Here is a 21,578-nt window from a genome sequence, read left to right on the forward strand (position 1 = left end):
AAGATGTTCCTTTTTAGAATATATAGTAAGAAGGTGAAAGGTATTGTTCTCTAAGGAGTGACTATGAAGAATACAGAAGAAGAAGAAGAAGAAGAAGAAGAAGAAGAAGAAGAAGAAGAAGAAGAAGAAGAAGAAGAAGAAGAAGAAGAAGAAGAAGAAGAGGAGGAGGAGGAGGAGGAGGAGGAGGAAGAGGAGGGAGGATTTGATATCCCGCTTTATCACTACCCGAAGGAGTCTCAAAGTGGCTAACATTCTCCTTTCCCTTCCTCCCCCACAACAAACACTCTGTGAGGTGGGTGGGGCTGAGAGACTTCAAAGAAGTGTGACTAGCCCAAGGTCACCCAGCAGCTGCATGTGGAGGAGCAGAGATGCGAACCCGGTTCCCCAGATTAGGAGTCTACCGCTCTTAACCACTACACCACACTGGCTCTCTTAGACTCAACTTACGCCAAGGTTATGTTCTGGGGCTAGCGCATAAAGCCAAAATTGTGTATAGTCAAAACACATTGGGTTCAATGGTGGGTAGGATTGCCAAACTCTTCTTTTCCCATATGTCTGTCCCCTTTCTGCCCCCTTATTTTTATTTTATTGCCAAGCATATAAAGTTAAATGCACTTGAGTTGTGAGTTGTGCTCAGTTTTATGTACATACCCAACTTCGCATTTATGAGCCATTGTGCACTTCTGCCAGCACAGAAAATAATGAGTACTTCATAAGTAATGGTTCCATTGTTTTTGTTTTTTTTAAAACAACCCCCTGGTTCTCCATACTTTCCCCTGGAACCATGATTAATATGGCATATTTTTTCATGATGTCATCTCACATAACTCTGCATGAATGGACTGCACCGAAGGTTAGTAATATATAGTGGTGATGTGAAGCTACATATAGATGCTACAGTCCCACTTGGGGTGTGGCTATGGAGATACGGTTGTCAGTAGCTTTCACATAGGGGCCATAATATTTAAACTAGTACCAAGAAATGGTTTACTTATTTTCTGATTGATGGGACTCTCTTTGCCCAAGCATACACAAACATACAAGTAAATTTAATGAGACAATGAATTAATAGCTGCAATTAAATAGTATATGTTACGTGTTTTAATTAAAAAGAGCCCATTATTTCTCCCATCCTGGTGGGTTTGGCTCCCTCTAGCATTCGAGGACAGGAACATACTTGCCTCTCAGGAACTTCTAACTAGCCCATTTTCAGAAGCAACCTCAGTCACTATTCCCACAGATGGCAACAGACTACTCTGGGTCGCTGGCAAGCCAATGCCACTGGGCACTGCTTGCAACTGGAACTCCCTTCTTTGTGTGGATCCTATAAATTTATGATGGGTATTGGTAAGAGGACATATTAATTATATTTAATCCTCTACAGACCCATGTGTGTGGGTTAACAAACAATAGGGAAATGGCTGGTGCCTGTTTTTAAAAACACGGGACTAGCACATAAAGAGCCCCAGTAAGGTAGAGGTAAAGGTATCCCTGACCATAAGGTGCAGTCGTGACCGACTCTGGGGTTGCAGCGCTCATCTTGCGTTATTGGCCAAGGGAGCTGGCGTACAGCTTCCAGGTCATGTGGCCAGCATGACAAAGCCGCTTCTGGTGAACCAGAGCAGCACACAGAAACGCAGTTTACCTTCCTACCTATTTACATGCACTTTGACATGCTTTCGAACTGCTAGATTGGCAGGAGCTGAGACCAAGCAACAGGAGCTCACCCCGTCATGGGGATTCGAACCACCGACCTGATTGGCAAGCCCTAGGCTCAGTGGTTTAACCCACAGCGCCACCCGAGTCCCCCAAAAAGAGCTCCCGTAGCAGAGTTTAAATCTGGCATCAAGCAGAATAAAAAAGCATAGGATTGGACTATTAAACCTTTTAATTCCATTCCCGCTGCTTGAGTCAACTGGTCCCCTTCTACCCCACCCCTATACAATGAAATAGACCACACTGTGAAGTAAGTTTTAAAATGCTTTACTTAATCAAGTCACAGTCATGTAGCAACATTAAGAAATGAAGATAACTGTTTTGGGGGTGATAAATACAGCAAAGGCAGCCTCAGACACATGAGGCAGAGAGCTATGTTGAGGTATGTCTGCCTCCATTGTGTACAGCATGAGAAAGAGGGGGAGAAGAACAGGAAACCACCCTTACTTCCTCCCTCCCATCAATGAACCTACTCTATACTCACTAGCACTGTTAGGTTTGACTGCAGATCTCCCACAATTTCTTGCTTCTCTAACCTGGCAAAAAAACAACAATGAGGTCGCTTCTGGGAACGGGTTAGTTACAAGTTCCTGAGTACATTCCTGCCTTTGAATGCTAGGGGGAACTGAACCTACCTGGTTCAGCATGACAACACAGAGAAATACCTAGTGGACAATTTCCCCAAGGCTATTAAAAGACCCCATAATTGAAGGCTTTACTTGGAGCCATATTTCAAATGAGGTAAAGCTATTCCAATACTGATCTCTACTTTTTGAATATTTACTATTTCTGTGTTACATAAAATAAGGAATAATTTACCTATGCATAGCGTTTTAAGCCAAAATCTTAAATAACATGAGATGTGATGAGTATGAAGATGCAGGTGCCTCTTCAACTATTGGGAACATACGAGTGACACTCCTACAGCAGAAATAAACACACCACTCAAAACGGCTCACCTGTGTTTGCTCCTCAGGAAGGAGGTCGTATATTGCTTCATGCATCTTTGCCATCTGTTTACAAATATTCCTGAAGCAGGTGGAAGGAACAGGTGCTTTCACTTCATACTGTTAACAAAGACAGGGAACGTGTCACGAAAGTTGTTTTCTGGCTGCTACTTTAACAAACACCTGGAAATTCATGGGTTGACAGTTCATTTCTGGGCCCAATTTAAGGTGCTTGTGTTAGCATTTTAAGCCCAAATGATTCAGGCCCCAAATATCTGAATGACCACCCCCTTCCCTACAGACCCTCTCAGATGTTCAGATGAGCAAGGGATGCCTGCTTGGTAGTTCTGCTGTCCACAGAAACTTGGGGTGGTGGCCCAGGAGAAGGTATTCTCTGTGGTAGGCCCTAGTTTTGTAGAACTCTCCTCAACGCTGTGTCTGGCAACTTCATATAGTTTTCAGCGAATCCTGAAGGCACGCATCTTTACCTTGGCCTTTGACACCTGATGAATATCTTCGTAGAGTTTCACCCTATTTTTGTGATTCTGGAGCCAGGTTCACAAGTAGATTGCTTTGAACTATTTGTAACATTGTATTTTAAATTAATGTATCCAACCCCGAGACCCTAGTAGTAGTTGCAGCAGGAGTAATAATCTTTCTGCTGACTGGTTCAGTTTCTCATCCTCAACTATGATTTGCTGTACTAATTGTAATGTGCTAAAATGATCAGACAACTACCATAAAATATCTTATTTCCCAGCTGTTAAGAAAAACTGCCCCAAAGAACATAGAATCGTAGAGTTGGAAGAGACCACAAGGGCCATCCAGTCCAACCCCCTGCCGAGCAGGAAACACCATCAAAGCATTCTTGACATATGCCTGTCAAGCCTCTGCTTAAAGACCTCCAAAACGGAGACTCCACCACACTCCTTGGTAGCAAATTCCACTGTCGAACAGCTCTTACTGTCAGGAAGTTCTTCCTAATGTTTAGGTGGAATCTTCTTTCTTGTAGTTTGAATCCATTGCTCCGTGTCCGCTTCTCTGGAGCAGCAGAAAACAACCTTTCTCCCTCCTCTATATGACATCCTTTTATATATTTGGACATGGCTATCATATCATCCCTTAACCTTCTCTTCTCCAGGCTAAACATACCCAGCTCCCTAAGCCGTTCCTCATAAGGCATCGTTTCCAGGCCTTTGAACATTTTCGTTGTCCTCTTCTGGACACGTTCCAGCTTGTCAGTATCCTTCTTGAACTGTGGTGCCCAGAACTGGACACAGTACTCCAGGTGAGGTCTGACCAGAGCAGAATACAGTGGTACTATTACTTCCCTTGATCTAGATGCTATACTCCTATAGCATCTAGGTCAGTCAGCCAGTTAAACATTATTTAAGTTTTCTGCAATGCAAATATGATGCACAATAGAGATATGCACCATATAGTTACGGCAGCTAGACTGGTGAATGGGAGCGGCCACCGAGACCACATAACACCGGTCTTGAAAGACCTACATTGGCTCGTAGCACGTTTCCGAGCACAATTCAAATTGTTGGTGCTGACCTTTGAAGCCCTAAACAGCCTCGGTCCAGTATACCTGAAGGAGCGTCTCCACCCCCACCCCCATCCAGTCCAACCCCCTGCCGAGCAGGAAACCCCATCAAAGCATTCCTGACATATGGCTGTCAAGCCTCTGCTTAAAGACCTCCAAAGAAGGAGACTCCACCACACTCCTTGGTAGCAAATTCCACTGCCGAACAGCGCTTACTGTCAGGAGGTTCTTCCTAATGTTTAGGTGGAATCTTCTTTCTTGTAATTTGAATCCATTGCTCTGTGTCCGCTTCTCTGGAGCAGCAGAAAACAACCTTTCTCCCTCCTCTATATGTACCTAAGCACACTGAACTGTGAAGAAACAATAAGCACCTGAACAAGGAAAGTATTGTCCATGTACCCATTGAGTATTCTGTATGAGTTGAAGAACTTAAACCTTCGTTAAGAAGCATGATTCTATCCACAAATATTTACCTTAGAGAGCAGCTTGTCAAATAAGCTATCCATTATGGCTACGAGCTTTGCTGAAATTTCAGCTATGTGGTCATGATAATCCTGAAAAGAATATAATATTTATTATTTATATTTATGCAAGAGTCCATCCTAAAGAGCCTATCCAGAAGGCATGAAGAAAAACAAAGATGACTACAATGCATTTGCCACCACCATTGAATTTTTAATCAGTAATACTTCCTTGTAAGGCGCCCAGAGATGCTAGCTGACCAATTAGTCTATTCTACATTTGTCCTCACTACCAACACCTGTGGCAGCTGGGAGTTTTGGGAAAAGTCAATAGATTTCCCTGACTTGTGCAACAGTATGAAGGTGAGGAAAAGCTATTTTTTCCCTTCTGCATGGAAGAAATTACACCTCTCTCAAGCCCATTAGTTTCTTATCTTATCCAAATCTCCATGCAAATGAAACAAGGCTTTGTCTTCCTCAATTCTTCTAGTGGTTCCCAATTAGCTAATTACTGAGGACTCCCTATTTTTCTAAAGACCCCTACTTAGGAAATTTTTGATAATTCTGTGGTAGTTACCTGTGCAAAGCAATTATTTGAGGAAAATGTGGGGTAGCCTAGGGGATTTAGCTTTACTAAAGGATTTTAGGTATACTAAAAAATAAAAAAATAAAAACAGAACGTAAAATTTGTGATATTGCCAAAAATTGCCTATCATCAGACAGTAGGAAAAACGTGTCTCCACTACAAATGAATTTTTAAAAAAGCAATTGTGTCCCTACCTTGCAAGTGTTCTATATGCAGAAGGCTTGTTATATGAGAGAGTATTCAAACATGTTATTCCTTACTTCTAATCTGAGATGGTACATCTTAGCAAAATTTTGCAGCATATGGTTCTGCTAACTAAGGGATCTTTCACCTTCAAGATATAGGTGAAGGCTTGGCCAGGGCTTGATAAGGTATTGGGGAAGACTGAGTGGAAAACAGCTGGAATGTTGTCATGTTGGTAATAGTAGTAGTAGTAGTAGTAGTAATTTATTACTGTTATTTAGTCCTCCTATGCCCAACTTTCATCCCTGTCTTAAAGAGATTAATAGGTTAAGTACAGGACTTAACTTGGAGTGAGACAAAATAAAAAAATTCCTTCCAGTAGCACCTTAGAGACCAACTAAGTTTGTCATTGGTATGAGCTTTCGTGTGCATGCACACTTCTTCAGATACACTGAAACAGAAGGGGAATACCCCTCCCCACCCTCTCACTATATATAAGGGTCTGGTGACTTCTGTTTCAGTGTATCTGAAGAAGTGTGCATGCACACGAAAGCACATATCAATGACAAACTTAGTTGGTCTCTAAGGTGCTACTGGAAAGAATTTTTTTTTATTTTGTTTCGACTATGGCAGACCAACACGGCTACCTACTTGGAGTGATTACCCAATAGGAACAATCAACTTTTAAATTTATTAGGATTCTGTCATACATCTGTTTCTCTCCCCCCCCCCCCAATATAGCTACATAGCTTCTCAATGTACTGACATTGCCTAGGACTGGTATGAGGTGCAGAGTGTGATGGCTGCTTCACTCAGCGGTATATCACAAGTGAAACCACCACTGCTCTTGGCTCCCTCTAGCTGGCGCTAGTAGCAGAGGGACTCGGGAGCTGCAGCAGATTCACCAGTGATACACCACTGAGTGAAGCCACCATCCCACTCTGCCCTCACACCGACAGAGGGAGAAACCAGTTGCATTGGCAAGGCACAATACAGCTTGTTCCTCCCTCCACTTCGTTAAACTGCTCGGCGGAGGAGCATGCGGTTCCCCTTGCCTCAGCCAAGCAGTTTTACGGAGCCTCTGATTTGCCACGGGGTCGCATGAGCCGGTGGCAGGGTGGGGGCTCAATGAAACTGCTCCACTGAAGGGTGCACGTTTGCTGCTCCCCTCAGCCGTGCAGTTATCGGAGCTTCCAGCCCACCTCTGGCTCATTCAGCTGGGGGAGGAGAGGCCTCTTCTACACCCCAGCTGAGCAGTTCAGCAAAGCCCCAATGTTCCTCGGATCGCACATGAGCGCGAGAGGCATCGGAACTCGCTCACTGTGTAGGGGTGAGCCATGTATCTCAGCTGCTTCTTACTTCCATAAGGTGGGAAGAAGCAGTTGAGATAAATTCCAGTCATAGCATATCAGCATATACGAGTATTTGTTGTTGTTTAGTCATGTCCGACTCTTTGTGACCCCATGGACCAGAGCACCGGTATTTAGCACCAGTATTTAGCTATTGATATATCATGATGTTGAAAAGAAAGTATTGCCCAGCCGTAGCACTATACTAAATCATTAGAGGTTGAGCTGCTGTGATAATCATAGTGGCAATTTGCTTAGCTATTTCCCTTGTTGGACTTCCAGGAAGAGACATGAATCCCAAACTCATAAGGCAAGATTAACTGAAAACCAAACTACAAGCAGTGGGAGAGTCCTCTAAACTTGATAATTGTTGAAAACAATTAGAAGTTCTTTTCCGTGAAAAAGTAGAGAGCAAGGGGGAAGGGATCCCTTACATTTTTTTAATGATAAGCATGTGAGCTGTTTGCACTCTCTTCCCCCCTTCCCTCCAGTCACAAGAGCCCTACAAAACTGTGTCAGAGGTTTTTGTCCAATCCCAGTTCTTGCCATCCAGTAACACTTTCACAAGTTTTCCCCCTACCAGCAAGCAGGCGCTGGTTGTGAGTAGAGGCTGAATGACCCAGGGAAGGCTTTCACTGTGCGATTAACAAGATAAGCAAGTCCCTGGCAGGGGGTGGTGCTGCAGACACCCCGGGTGTGTTCCGCGGACCCCCAGGGATCCCGGACCCCTAACTGGGAACCACTGTTCTAGATGCTTAAAAGACAGTTTTTTCTCTCATGTACACTGGAGTATGGAATATGGGAGTTTAGATAAAGGAAGCAAGAGCAGGAGGGACTGTAGCACAAAGGGAATCTGTTAGCAGTTGCTGGAATTGGTATTGTGGATGTGAGCTTATTCAGAAGAAAGGGGAAAGGTTTATGAGATCCTATAGCATCTGTTCCCAGCACTACCAATGAACAAAGGCAGGTGAGCAAATGGACATTTACACTGCACTGAGGTTATTACTATGCAACCATAGCAATGCACACCTCTAGGTTGGAACCACCATAACGACTGCCCATGCAGGGAATGAAAAATGCATGCCAGTTTTTCTTACCTAATAACAACAACAATAGTAACAAGGTATTTCAATCCAGAAAATCATTATAAAAATACCTTGGTAATGTGGTCAAAATGCCTAAGCATGCTGAACTGCTTGGGTTGCAGGCGAGCTTCAAAGTGAGCTCTGATAACAGGAATGTAGTGCACTATGAGCTGCAGGCAGCGTGATGAGAGGGCTGTGAAGACAGAAGAAAACAGAACAAAACAACACAGAAGAGCTATTGCTATACTATGAGCTCTTTTCCTATGCAAACTGCAATAAAGAAAATACGCACAGCATTCTGCATGAGGAAATACTACTTTTATTTTAGAAATTCACCAACAGCATGTTCCTAAGGCTTACTGTGCCAGTAAAGGGACCCCTGACCATTAGGTCTAGTCGTGACCGACTCTGGGGTTGCAGCACCGACCTTCTGATCGGCAAGCCCTAGGCTCTGTGGTTTAACCCACAGCGCCACCCGCGTCCTGCCAGTACACAAAAGTTAATCAGAAGGCAGCTCTTTTTCATAAAACTGAATTTTAAAATATCTATTACATGCTAGCTCCTTCACATACCGCCCATAAAAGAATTCACAATACAACCACATTACAATCACAAAAATATGTCCTGGAAAAGCTGCTTAAAGTTTCTTTAGAAAATTGAAAAGGGAATTTACATGACCATAGAAAGTTTAAGCCAAATCCATACCTAAATTTTTTGTAGTTATTGTTTTCAAGCCAACCACTTGCAGGGCACCTGCTCCAAGCACTAGTTGACAACTTCTCGAGTTGAAATACTGAGAAAGAGAGGGAGGTAAACAGTAACACAGTGACTGATGGAAATTGGGAGTCATGTTGTATGATCTTATAGACAAATTTATGGAAGATAAGGCTATCCACAGCTACAAGTTATGATGGCTGTACACCATTTCAACATCCGAGGTAGCATGCCTCTAAACACCAGTTGCTGGGGGGAAAGAGTGGGAGAGGAGAGGTCATGGTGAAAATCAGGTTGCTGCTTGACTGGAAAGTGCTTTTGTCTGACCCAGCTGGACTATGTCCCCCCAGAGCCTCTGGAGAGGATTCTATGAGTGTGGAGGAGAGATGTGAGCTTGAAAAGCCTCTGTTGTTCTAACATTCTTAGTGCAGATTCTGTGGGTGAGTGTGGACTAGATGAACTCTGGGATCACTTCCAACCTTTATGATTCTTGCTTCCTTATGGAAAGCTAAGACAACAATTACCAAGTTCTAAGTTTTACTGAGACACGCAATGCCAAAACATTTATTTTATTCCAACTAGATACTTGAAGAAATCAGTACCTTAGTGAAAAAGAAACAAACAACTCTTCCAAGAAACTGAAAATACTGGCCTTTATCATCAGCACTAAGTCAAATGGCCTTTTAAAGCACAAGGCAAAGCCTTTGAATTTGTTCAGTTACAGATTAGGTTATTCTTTCTTTTTACTAATTTGTGGTTTAATCTCAGTGTCTGAAGCTGATCCAGCTGGCCATGAGCTAGGAGGAGCACAAAAATTAATAATGACATTCAACGGGACGGAGGGAAAGATATATGGCTTAAATATCAAAGTCGCTTTGCATCCCACAAGATGAAAAAAATGAACAGAAAGCTCTCTTACAAACTTTTCTGTGCATCAAAAAGAGTTCAAAGTCCTACACAAGTTTTCTGATGTTAACAGTTAAGCTATTTCCTCCCACATTTTCCTTGACCATACCTATTTATATTTATAAAGCCATTACATAAAAATATATTTTAAAAAGCAAGGTACATTCCCTGCACTTTAGGAAAGATCTGAGGGAGCTGTACCTTTAGTAAATCAGACAGACGAGTAAGCATGTCAGTAGCTATTGAGGGGATGCTATCCACACATTGGCAGTATTCAAGGATGATTCTAATTAACAACAACACTGTCCTGCAAGACAAAGAATCAAACAGACACTCAGACCATATGACAGACTGCAAGTCATCAAAACATCTTTAAAAACACACTTCAACCTTTTCCTTCTCATATTTTGCTATTAGCCAACACCACTGCCTGCCAATTTCTACTGTGCCTCCTGAATTTTACTTTCCAGGTGAGTTCAGCTCATATGCCATTGAATTAAATGGGGAAATTCTCACTGACTTCAGTAGAGCCGGCTTATGGTCAGTGAAAGAGATTGTGCATTTTAGGGAAAGTCACAAATGCCAACTAGCAATGTGTTTTTGACAGAGTAAAAGGTAAAGGGACCCCTGACCATTAGGTCCAGTCGTGACCGACTCTGGGGTTGTGGCACTAATCTCGCGTTATTGGCTGAGGGAGCCGGCGTACAGCTTCCAGGTCATGTGGCCAGCTCTGTCTCTTAGCATAACCTACCTTACAGAGTAAGAGGGAGTACCAAATACACCACCTTGAGCAACTTGGGAGGAAGAGCAGGACATAAATATAACAATATAAAAAGGGAATCTAGCATTAACAGTACTATCTTCATCCAGCTAAAAGATAAAAAATACTAATGCATACCAATTTCTCTTGTTTTATATTCTAGAGGCTCAATCCAGAAAAAAAAAACAGGCATCAAAGTTAATGAACCACTTTCATTTGTTGATCTATTCACTTTTAGAGAAATCATATAAATTTACTTTTTCTTCTTTTAAATATTCCTACTCCTACTTAATTATTACTATCCCAACTGTACATTGGGGTCAGAGCAGCAGCATCAATTAGATGAAAAACTTTTTTAAAAAATCTTATTTTTGAATCTTTCTTTTTACTAGCATTTCCTAAACATCAACTCCAGAGCACACAGCAGTGACTTAAAACAGAAATACTGGTGTGGTACGTACCATGTAATATCTCTGGCTACTGATTTTGGTGGAACCCAAATTATCACATAAGATCAAAAGAAAGAAAACAAACATTTGACTAAAATTTCCTGAGGATTTTAGAAAGGGAATTATATGCAGCGGACTTACTCTGGAGTTTTCTTTAACTTTCACAAAAACTAATAAATATTTTAATATTTGCCATGATAGGGAACACACACGTCTTACCCAACTACAGCATATTTTTGTCCATCAACAACAAGGAAGTCAGTTGGCTTTCTTTCTTCAGGTGCTAAAACAATTGAACAAAAAAAGGGGGATCTACAATTAAAAACAACACAAATAACACTGCAACTGTCTCTTTTAAAAAAGGGTTGGGGATGAAAATTACCCCGTACTTTACTCCTCCATTTCCACTTTATAACACTGGAATGCAGTCCGTGAACCAGAGGGACTAGCTTAGTTCCCCATGTTCCTGGAAAATTAGACACACACACACCTGTGGCCCCATTTCCAGAAGAAACCCTTCCTCCTTCCTCTGCCTTCTTTCTCCTCCTCCTCCTCTCAGTCCTCCTTGGAACTTACTTCCTGGACCTCTTTCTTCTTTTGCCCACTCTAGCCAAGCCGCTTGGAGGGCTGCACTCCTTGCACGGGCAGCCTTCTCCAGGAGGGATCCGAGGCCTGTCCTCCTGGGGCCAGGTTGGTGGCACAGCCTCGCAGAGTGGCAGCGCATGCTCAGGTGCAGAGGGAAGCAGGTTCTTCAACCGAGTCCCTCTAGGTACTTTATAATGCACAGGCACAAGGCATGCTCCTAGTTAGAAAGTATGGACAGGGGCTCGGCTGAAGAACCCGCTTCCCTCCATGTCTGAGCATGCACCGCCCACACAACTTGTAGAACACAGGAGTCTCTCACAAACATTGTCGGGTCCATGTTCCCTTCAGGCGCCTGCTGCTCTCAAAACCTACTCTTTCTTCCAACCCTGGGGCAGTCCAGAGTGGAAAGGGTTACTAGGAGTTCTCCTCTTTGACCTTGCCTCCTCCCCCTCCTTGATCCCTAAGCTGGCCATGGCTTTGGGAAGGTGGTGCCAGGGCTCTGAGAGGATCAAGGAGCCTTCTCTGAACATTGCACCCAGGCCTGCTGCACATGGGGAGGTCCCATCACATGCACAGCCCCCTGCTGTGGAGGTTCCCCCCCCCCAAGTGACTGAGAGTTAGGGAGCCCTAACTGTTCCCTACAAAAGATATTACTGCACAGCCCTGGTCATAGGCTTTGTCATGAGGCAGCAACACCATTCAGTGTGACCCCACCCCTACTGCCCCAAATCAAAATCCCTGCATCACACACAGTAGATGACAGGACGCATGATTTGTTCAGCTGCCTTTATCGCTTGTGAAAAAATACTGAAAAAATAACACTGAAAAAATAAAAACTTACTGCATTGTGGCAGACCAATCACAAGAGAACAAATTTTCTAACTTCAAAGCAAAGTATTATTTCAATGCCATTTTGAAAACCAACAAAGAATTGGATTGAGGGGAGAAGAGGGCCTTGAGAATGGCTGAATGCTAGACATAACCAGCTCTATGTGGTTAGATGGTGGCTAATGGATCGAGGCTGAATCCTGATAAGACAGAAGTATTGTTTCTGGGGGAGGGAGGGCAAGCAGGTGGGGGGGGGGACTCCCTGGTTCTGAATGGAGTAACTGTACCCCTAAAGGACTCCGTGCACAGCCTGGGAGTCCTTTTGGACTCACAGCTGTCCATGGAGGCACAGGAAGTGGTAGTGTTGGTAAAGGGAATTCCTGTGCTTTTCTGACCAATGAGCATGCTGCAAGTGAGCTCCAGTCTCTTTGCTGTATGAAGGTTTATTTTGTTTTGGGCCGCTCCAGCTGCTGCCATTAAGCGAGCCAGGATAGATTCTAGGGTGGAAGAATCTCCTTCCTTGTCCTGAACCTTGCCCTGAGATGGGAGGGAAGGAGCATGAGGCGGCAATCAGCAGACCAGTGCAGGAGTGGGTGGCTGGGACATGGGTGAGGGGCATGGGTGGCAGCCCCGAGGAGACAGCCCTGCAAGGTATGACAAACCCTTTGGCCTTTGCCTTTTAATTTGGTTGAACATCTTCCGCTGGCTACTGTACTTCAAAGTAAATTAACCCTTTAAAATGGTCTACTGCTCCAGAAACAGAAAAACAAACTTTTATTAGCCTGTCAACATTTTGCTGCATCATGTCCACATGGAAATCACTACAGTAACAAGAAGCCAAGAAACTCACCTCCTGTTTTTTTCCCTGGTAAAGCAATTCTGCCATCTGATATAGAATCCACAAGATCCTGAAACTCTGCCGGAACATCGGCTTGCTTCCAGCGCTCGTTATCTAGCAGGAGGCTATTTATACACATAAAGGAAGGGGGAATTCAAAAATTAGAAAACATTGCCTTGAAGGGCTATGTGTCCATACTGATTTCAAATTTCTTACCAGGATGAAATCATGAAAGAGTCAATTGATTCAAATACTAATCAGTGGCAGGCATACTAAAGAAAGCTGTACTGGCAAAAGCCTTATGGAAATAAATGAGAATGAAGATTCATGAGGCAGTCTGACCATCAAGAGATTTCATTCCAACTCATACATCCAGTGAGCCACATGTGTGGCCATCTGTAAGATGTGGAAAGGCATTTATGTGAAGTGAGTTCCTATACAGTTTGGACAACTTCAACTAACCACCTCTGTAACTGTAACTCAAAACTGAGTAACTTTATGGGAAGCAGCTCCTCACTTCTCACATGATGGAATGCCCAGAAAGTTGTTACTACTTATGTGTACATTGGGCCTCAATATTAAACTGCTGGGTTTTTTCTTTCTTTGACTGTTTATTATTGCATTTATATCCCACCTCTAAGGAGCTCAAGGTGGTGCCCATGACTCCCCCCCCCCAATCCTCAGTTATCCTCACAATAACCCTGTAGGGAAGGTTGGGCTGAGTGTTGGTAACTGGTCCAAGGTCACCCTGTGAGCTTCATGAAAGGGGATTTGAACCCTGGTTCCTCAGATCAGATGACACATTTTACTCAAATAATTTAGCCACCTGACTTTGCTCTGAGCTAAGTGAACAATGCCATATAACTCAGGGGAAAAACCTGGTACCAAATATAGGCTGGGGTGGGAAGGAGCTATAAGCAACAGAAATGGCACTGTCTCAGAAACAGTGGTCGGGGTGGGCTAAACTACCCCACCCTGAAGCAGATAGCTCTTGATGGAGCCCACTTCTCCCACACCTTTTGCCCTTTCATTATGAAAGGTGGGGGTAGTGGGAAGCTTCAGGAGCTGTTGCATTAAGGAGCCTTGAAGCACACACATACATCATCAGAGAAAGATACCTGAGTTTGGTCTTTCTTTCCTCATGGAATCTGTTTACAAATTTGTTAGCTTGACTTTGAAGTGCACCACGCAAGGACATACTCTTCCTTCCACAGATTTGTTCTGTATCCAAGATGAAAGTTTCCATCAGTCGCGAAAGAGCAACAAACTCTGTAGAATTCAATTTCTCCAGGAACCCATCCTAAATGAAAAAGGTGATGTAACAGCATCGTAACTCTTTTCATTGTTATCCTGCCCCATTATAAAGGCTGAAAAAGCTATGCAGCAAGGAAAGCACCATCGGCATGGACTGATATCATTATGTCATCAGGTGATTGACAGGTGAGGGGCCTGAACCGCCAACAGTTCCTCACCCTGGGCTATTGTATGAATATCATCTCAAATATAAAGCAAAGCACTTTCCAACTTTCAGGCTGTTTTTAGACATCCGTCCTGTATCACTACACCTGTTGACTATGTTGGGTCCAGGTGTAAGGACATGATTACATTAATGACCCTAGCTGGACCTGTTCTGGGATGCAGGTAGATGCATGGAACTTACTTTTGCTCTAGCCATTAGGAACTTGACAGAACGATCATGGCAAATATCAGAGGCACTGTAAAGTAGGTCCTGGATATTGTTTGCTAATCTACCCAGTTCCAGTTCTGAGAGCTTTATGTCCTCACCAATCCTGAAAGAAATACAAGGAAGACTTCGTTGACACATGATTTTCAGCTGAAACAATCCAGTGCCCCACCAGTCTGCTAAAAAAAGGAAATGATTCACATGCAACTACAGTGGTACCTCTACTTATGAATTTAATGCATTCCGAACGCACATTTGTAAGTCGAAAAATTTGTAAGTCGAATCCCATAGGAATGCATTGGGAGAAAAAATTCGTAAGTCGAAGCAACCCTATCTAAAAATTCGTAAGTAGAACAAATCCTATCTAAACCGCATCCAAGATGGCGGACGGAGCTCCGTTCGTAAGTAGAAACATTCGTAAGTAGAGGTACCACTGTACATAGACAATGAGAACTTTGCATTTTGATGTCAATAACAATCTCTGAACTGGAGCAGAATTGACTTCTCAATTGCCCAATTGATAGCAGTAGCAAGTGAAGTGACAATTAAAATATATACCAAAAGACCTAAACAAAAAAACAAAAAACCAAGCAATTGATGGTCAATTACTGTTCATTTAAGTCTTTTACACCATGTTTACATTATTTAGGTACCATTCCATTAGAACACATTTTTGTGTAACATAGTATACACTAACCTGAGTCTTTCCAACATGCTATTTCCAGAGAGGGAAGTGTATCGGCAGCTTCCATAGCTGCCACCCGCCATGAACCACAATTGGCAGGATTGGCAGCAACAGCTGCAGATATATTCTATGCTTATGATATTTTATTTTCTTGTTATTTATGCTGTTTTAAATGTGCATTTTATATTTTATTTCCTTTAGCAATGTTTTCTTTTTAAATATGTAAGATGTGTTTTGCTTTATTTGCTGTGTTAAATGCTCATCCTTTGTAATGTTTTATTCTGACATCTTTAAGATAATATTTTAGTTTCCTGTTAATTATGTTGCTTTGAATGTATGCTTTATATTTGACTTTCTTCAGTAATGTTTTATTCTGGATTGTTTTATTTAGTACTTTAATGTGCTGTAAACTGCTTTGAGATTTTTTTCCTAAAAAATATGAGGCTGTATAGAAATGAAATGGGGAAAAAATATTAAAGACCTGCCTTTTGACTGTTGAGTGGCCACAAGTGTTCTCCAACTAAGGCTGGTCCAAGATGCTACCAAATAACATGACAGGGAAAGGCTGTGGATGGCTGGTATCCTCACTGTTGTGGTATCTCTGCCTTGCGCCCTGTATAAAATCTACTCTCAAACACAGGAAATTCTATGTCCATATGGTGCATCAGTGAAGCAGAAAAGGAGGACTGAAACCCATTCCTACCTCATACAGATGTAGGGTCAGGGAACACAGCTAGGGCCATAAACAGGGCCAACACATACCAGAGGAAAGTAAAGGTAAAAAGAAGAAGAAAGAATCTGCAAAGCTCTTCAGGTGTAATTAACTGCAACTAAAAACACAGGGCTTCAAAATTTGGAATACTTATATCATATTAGATCTGAAATGAAAATGGGAGGGACAATTTATTATCACATCATAGAGAGTAGTCATAAATTTATATCATCAAATTCAAGAGAGAAACCAAGTTAATGGCTGAGGCTGATATCCAACATTGCATGAGCGGACTTCCATTCACACGCCATGACTTTCCCTCCTTCTCTTCTCCCCTGCAGCCTTCCTGCTTCTAAAATCTTCTCTGCAGTGTCCCCATAACACCCTGTTGGGTACAACCTACAGAATGCTATGAAACTGAAGGTGTTCGACTCAAGGGTTGAGAAACCAACATGTGCAGAATATGCATGAAACTTGAAACTGAGTTTTAGGCTCACTTTTTAAGAGCTTCTGGGAATGTTTACTTTCAATTTCAAATTTAAAAGCAGTGAATTTGCGCTAATTTGTTTAGCTGCAGTGGGGACTGAATCCTGCTTTTTTTTTACTACCTACATGATATCAATTCCACCTGGTGTAATACTGGATGAAGTCTGTTCCTTGCTAGATGACGAGTCAGTGGTACATTCTGGATCAGATACAGAGTCACTGCTGCTGGGTTCACTGTCTGGGGAAAGGTTTCTCTGAGAGGCAGAATAAGCCGCTGCAGGTGGGAGGTCTCCTTCACTGAAGGCATCACTTAGGAACATGCCCTCATGCGTCAGATAAACCAGCTCTGTGTCTATGGTACTGTCCTTTGCAGAGTTCTTCTGAGCAGAAGTATCACCCAGTTCCTTGCTCCTCTGGTTCTTGTCTAGAACCAAGAGAACCACTCTTCTGATAACGTTTAGTGTTGCCTAAGATAAAATAAATAAAAAATAAAAAAATTGACAGTGCTGAATTCCTTGAAGAATACATCTTTTAGCAAGAATGTTTCTATTTTAAATACTGCAAAATCTGAACACAACAGGCTGATTTCAGGGGCTTGATCTAAGGGATGGTATCAATTTCAGAGGTAGATGTTCTAGAATTATCAGCACGTACAGAGATTTAACTGATGAATAAATTCACAATATTTTCCTATACCCCAATGTTGAATCTAGTTTTGTTACACTGTAGAGCTGGGGATGGAAGGAAACAGTGATTTCTGACCCACCCTGTGTTCCGCACAATCAGCACCGTTTCTTGTTCCACTGCAGTTTAGCTTCTCCTAAAATCTACATTATTCATCTCGCTATCTGCTATGTCTGAAACTAGTGTAGTTAATTGTGTAATTAACACCAATAAATTTCAGTGGAAGGGAGACGTCAAAAAAATGGAGAAAATAATGCAATCATGTAATATTCGCACAGTAAAAAGACTGTGAATACTGCTTATATTTGCTTGTATGATTTCCATTCCTGACCTCAGAGGAACATGCGAAATGTGGTAATTTCCACTTCCATTTCCAGCTGTACAAATAGATTATAATGCCATACAAGGATACCATTTATTCAGAAGTGTATTGTAACTCTAACAAAGGAGGGTAAAAATTAACATTCAGCTGGGTAACTTATAGGCAGGAGCCTTAAGGCATGATTTCTCAATTTAAAATGTGATTTTCATGAGAGGCCCCAGGATGTCAAGGATTCAGCTTTGAAGAACAATTAACCTGCCAAAGGGATTGTGCTCCGAGCAAGGTACAGCAAAGTATTGCCCGAGATGCAGTCTGCCTGCTTTTGGATAATGGCAGAGGACTCTCCAATGCCTTTCATGAAAACTCACTCAGCTGATGCAAGAGACCCAAGTCCAAATGTATCAAAATTCAATTGGTTTAATAACAATATAAAGTCTTTAAAGTACACTCCTTACCTTAATTCTCTTGAGAAATAAAATTAAATTAGAAAATATATCTTTCAGTAGATCAAACCACTGTGGAAAATTCATCATCCTCATTTGATCTGCAAGTCTATGAAGAATACCATAAAACAATAATTACAATTTCATTTAAACTCAGTTTAACTCTCATCCTGTAAGGTGGCCTTGGGTACATCCTTGCCAGTTCCATCTTCAGCTTCTCATGCTCAGCTTCCTATCTCTAAAAAGGGATATTAGGGTCTACCTCACAGTGCTATTATTATGGTGAATGATACAAAGACTTCTGGCTACTTCTGTTTCAGTGTATCTGAAGAAGTGTGCATGCACACGAAAGTTCATACCAAAATAAAAACTTAGTTGGTCTTTAAGGTGCTACTGAAGGAATTTTTTTATTTTGTTTCGACTCAGACCAACACAGCTACCTACCTGTAACTAGATACAAAGACTAGATACAAAGACTAGATACAAAGACTAGCACACCTCCGGGGGGGGGGGGGGAATGCATAATAAAAATGATAAAGAATATCAACATTAAATTATGTTTACATAATTTCTGTAGCAAAATTTGTATTCTGAGGTTTCAGAAACTGAAGACTTTCAAGAACTTTGCAGATAATTCTGTAGTACTGTACATAAGGTAAAGGTAAAGGTAAAGGGACCCCTGACCATTAGGTCCAGTCGTGACCGACTCTGGGGTTGCGCGCTCATCTCGCATTATTGGCCGAGGGAGCCGGCGTACAGCTTCCAGGTCATGTGGCCAGCATGACAAAGCCGCTTCTGGCAAACCAGAGCAGCACATGGAAACGCCGTTTACCTTCCCGCTGTAGCAGTTCCTATTTATCTACTTGCATTTTGACATGCTTTCGAACTGCTGGGTTGGCAGGAGCTGGGACCAAGCAACGGGAGCTCACCCCGTCACAGGGATTCGAACCGCCGACCTTCTGATCAGCAAGCCCTAGGCTCAGTGGTTTAAGCACAGCGCCACCTGGGTCCCAAATAAATCATAAATAAATCATGGTTTATCCTGCTGAGAATAAGCAGCAGGTGGTCTCAGCTCCCACACTTCACCCTCCCCTCTCGCCCAGGAGGAGATTTAAAGCTTTCACTTCTATTTTTGATTAACTGGAGTTTATCATTACATCTGAACCCTAAACAGTAGCTAATGTTAACTATGGTTCGTTGAAACAAGCCAGTTTCACAGCTTGTTGCTTGAGTTCACTTCTTTCAACAAACCATTAAATGGAATACTGTGGTTAATCAAACACAAAAATGAAAGTTGCCAATTTTTCCTAGGGCCTCACAACTGTGCCAGAAGAGCAGCATGTATTTCAAGCCTTATTGCAAACCATTTCCACCATGATAAAATTTGATTTATCATTATGTCCAGCACAGCTAATAGTGTCAGAACAGAGAACGGGTTGGTTAAGATTTAAAACTTGTTCCTTTAAAAATGGAACATGTCAATTTGTTTTAATTCCTCTGAAAGCAATAATTATAGCTCTCAAGGAGAAAAAGAAAGTAAGGTTAGGCTGCAACACAACACACAAACCTGGCAGTAAGACCATTAACTCAATGGATCTTACTTCTGAGCTAACATTCATAGGATTGTGCCTTTATTGGGGGATTTTCTTGCCAAGGGAAAATGCTAAAATTTAATCAGTTTTTCTAGTATTGCGAAAACACACTTTTAGAATTATAAACAAATAAACATGACACAATGTTTTTAAATCTGTAATTGAAAAAAGAAGGAAATCCTGTGAAGTAAATGGACAGTTAAACAATTAGTCTTTCAACAGAATTATAGCCGAAATCCTCTGAGTTTTTGAGATTAACCAAGTGAAACACATTTTCAAAATTGAATTGCCCTCTAGCTACAAATTAGAAACTGGAGCAGCATTTTCTTTTCCCAGCAAATAAGGATCAATGAGAGTAGATTGCAAATGTGTGTTTAAAATATTAGCACTGGCCTTTCTAGTGTCATACATTCTTTGCTTTGGAAGAATTTGCCTGCCTCATCTCCTAGTTATGCCCGAGTTTTTGATGCTTAAACTGCAATTCTATACTCACTTATTTTGAAGTATGCCTCATTAGATACACTTGAATTTACTTGAGTAGATATGCAAAGGATTGAAGAGCTATGTATGTTTACTCAGAGGTAAGTGCTATGGACTTCAGTGGATATTATTCCAAGAATGTATAGTAGCGGTTCCCAATTAGTCCAGATAACGCACCCAGGGGGTCAATGGCACCATCCCCTGCCAGGGCATTCCCTTGGAGGGGAGTAGAGAGGGGGGGAGAGAGGAGGAGTGCAAACGCCTTGCTCCTTTTAAAAATATAAGGGATTCTTTCCCCTTGCTCTCTACTTTTTAGCTGAAAAGAACTAACATCCCAACACTGGACACATTTTTGGAGGCCACTGATGAAGAATTGATACCAGAAGTAAAATATTACATCAATGAGCACCTGCGTGATTTAGAGACTAGCTTCCAAGATTACTTCCCTGCACCAAATCCTGAAAACTCATGGATAAGGAATCCTTTTGATTCTCTATCTGCGGAAGAGCAAGATGCACTTGTTGATGTGACTTGTGATGAATCACTGAAATCATTTTTCAAAGAATGTAGACTGGACTGATTATAAGAAGTTAGGTGAAAAAGCTTTGAAACATCTAGTTCCCTTTTGTTCCACGTATCTTTGTGAACAAACATTTTGTTATATGAAGAACAAGCATAGAATTGGCTTGATGTTGAACCAGATTTGAGAATAAAAGTAGGAAAAATTGAACCAGATGTGGAAGGGATTGTTCAAAACAAAAAGAGGCATGATTTTTCCTATAACATTTAGGTTTAGTGTACAGTCATACCTCAGTTTATGTATGCTTCGGTTTGAGTACTTTCAGTTTAAGTACTCTGCGGTCCGGTCTGTAACGGATTAATGGGAAAGTTCGCTTCAGGTTAAGTACGGACTTCCAGAACCAATTACACTCATACTTCGGGTTAAGTACGCTTCAGGTTGAGTACTCCATGGACCGTCTGGAACGGATTAATCCACTTTCCACTACTTTCAATGTGTACCAATTGTGTACTTAAACCAAGGTACCACTGTATTTTTAACATTTTGTTGGGAACTGCCCAGAGTGGCTGGGGCAACCTAGCCAGATGGGTTGTAAGTGAGTAAGTAAGTAAGTAAGTAAGTAAGTAAGTAAGTAAGTAAGTAAGTTCATTATTATTTAGGTTTAGTAGCTGCTAGACATGTCATAATTTGTTCACTTGTACTATATGTTTATAAAATTAAATTTGTCTTCCCTCCAACTAAATCTTTGTCATTTTTGCATGGTAATATCACAGGTTTTATAGTCTCTTATTTAGTACACCTAAAATCCTTTCCTTATTAAGCGCTACCCCACATTTTCTTTTTTTAAAAAAAAATCATTGCACAGGAAATTACCATGGAGTTATCAACATTTTTAAAAGTAGGGGGTCCATGGCTTGGCTTTTGAAAAATAGGGGATCCTCAGTAACTAGCTAATTGGGAACCTCTGATGTATAGGATTGCAGCCTTAACATAAGTTTTTCAAAATTCATTCTC

The 21,578-nt window shown here is 41.8% G+C and overlaps 1 protein-coding gene across 7 annotated transcripts in view; it reads right to left on the minus strand.

Moving 5' to 3' along the window:
* Positions 1-21,578, minus strand: part of VPS54 (VPS54 subunit of GARP complex) — a 49,130-nt gene that overhangs the window by 2,257 nt on the left and 25,295 nt on the right. For 6 of the 7 annotated variants that reach the window (XM_060272330.1, XM_060272331.1, XM_060272329.1 and 3 more), the window contains 11 exons: positions 17,985-18,081; positions 16,650-16,990; positions 14,617-14,746; positions 14,075-14,256; positions 12,969-13,081; positions 10,925-10,988; positions 9,698-9,803; positions 8,582-8,669; positions 7,948-8,069; positions 4,686-4,766; positions 2,676-2,783 (listed from right to left, as the gene is read on the minus strand). In XM_060272330.1, coding sequence (XP_060128313.1) covers positions 2,676-2,783; positions 4,686-4,766; positions 7,948-8,069; positions 8,582-8,669; positions 9,698-9,803; positions 10,925-10,988; positions 12,969-13,081; positions 14,075-14,256; positions 14,617-14,746; positions 16,650-16,990; positions 17,985-18,081 — 1,432 coding nt within the window. Of the gene's footprint in view, positions 1-13; positions 2,253-2,675; positions 2,784-4,685; positions 4,767-7,947; positions 8,070-8,581; positions 8,670-9,697; positions 9,804-10,924; positions 10,989-12,968; positions 13,082-14,074; positions 14,257-14,616; positions 14,747-16,649; positions 16,991-17,984; positions 18,082-21,578 lie in introns of those variants that run through there. The other variant, XM_060272332.1, reaches the window with a different exon arrangement.

Source organism: Zootoca vivipara, chromosome 3, assembly GCF_963506605.1.
Source record: "Zootoca vivipara chromosome 3, rZooViv1.1, whole genome shotgun sequence".
NCBI classification, from domain to species: domain Eukaryota; kingdom Metazoa; phylum Chordata; class Lepidosauria; order Squamata; family Lacertidae; genus Zootoca; species Zootoca vivipara.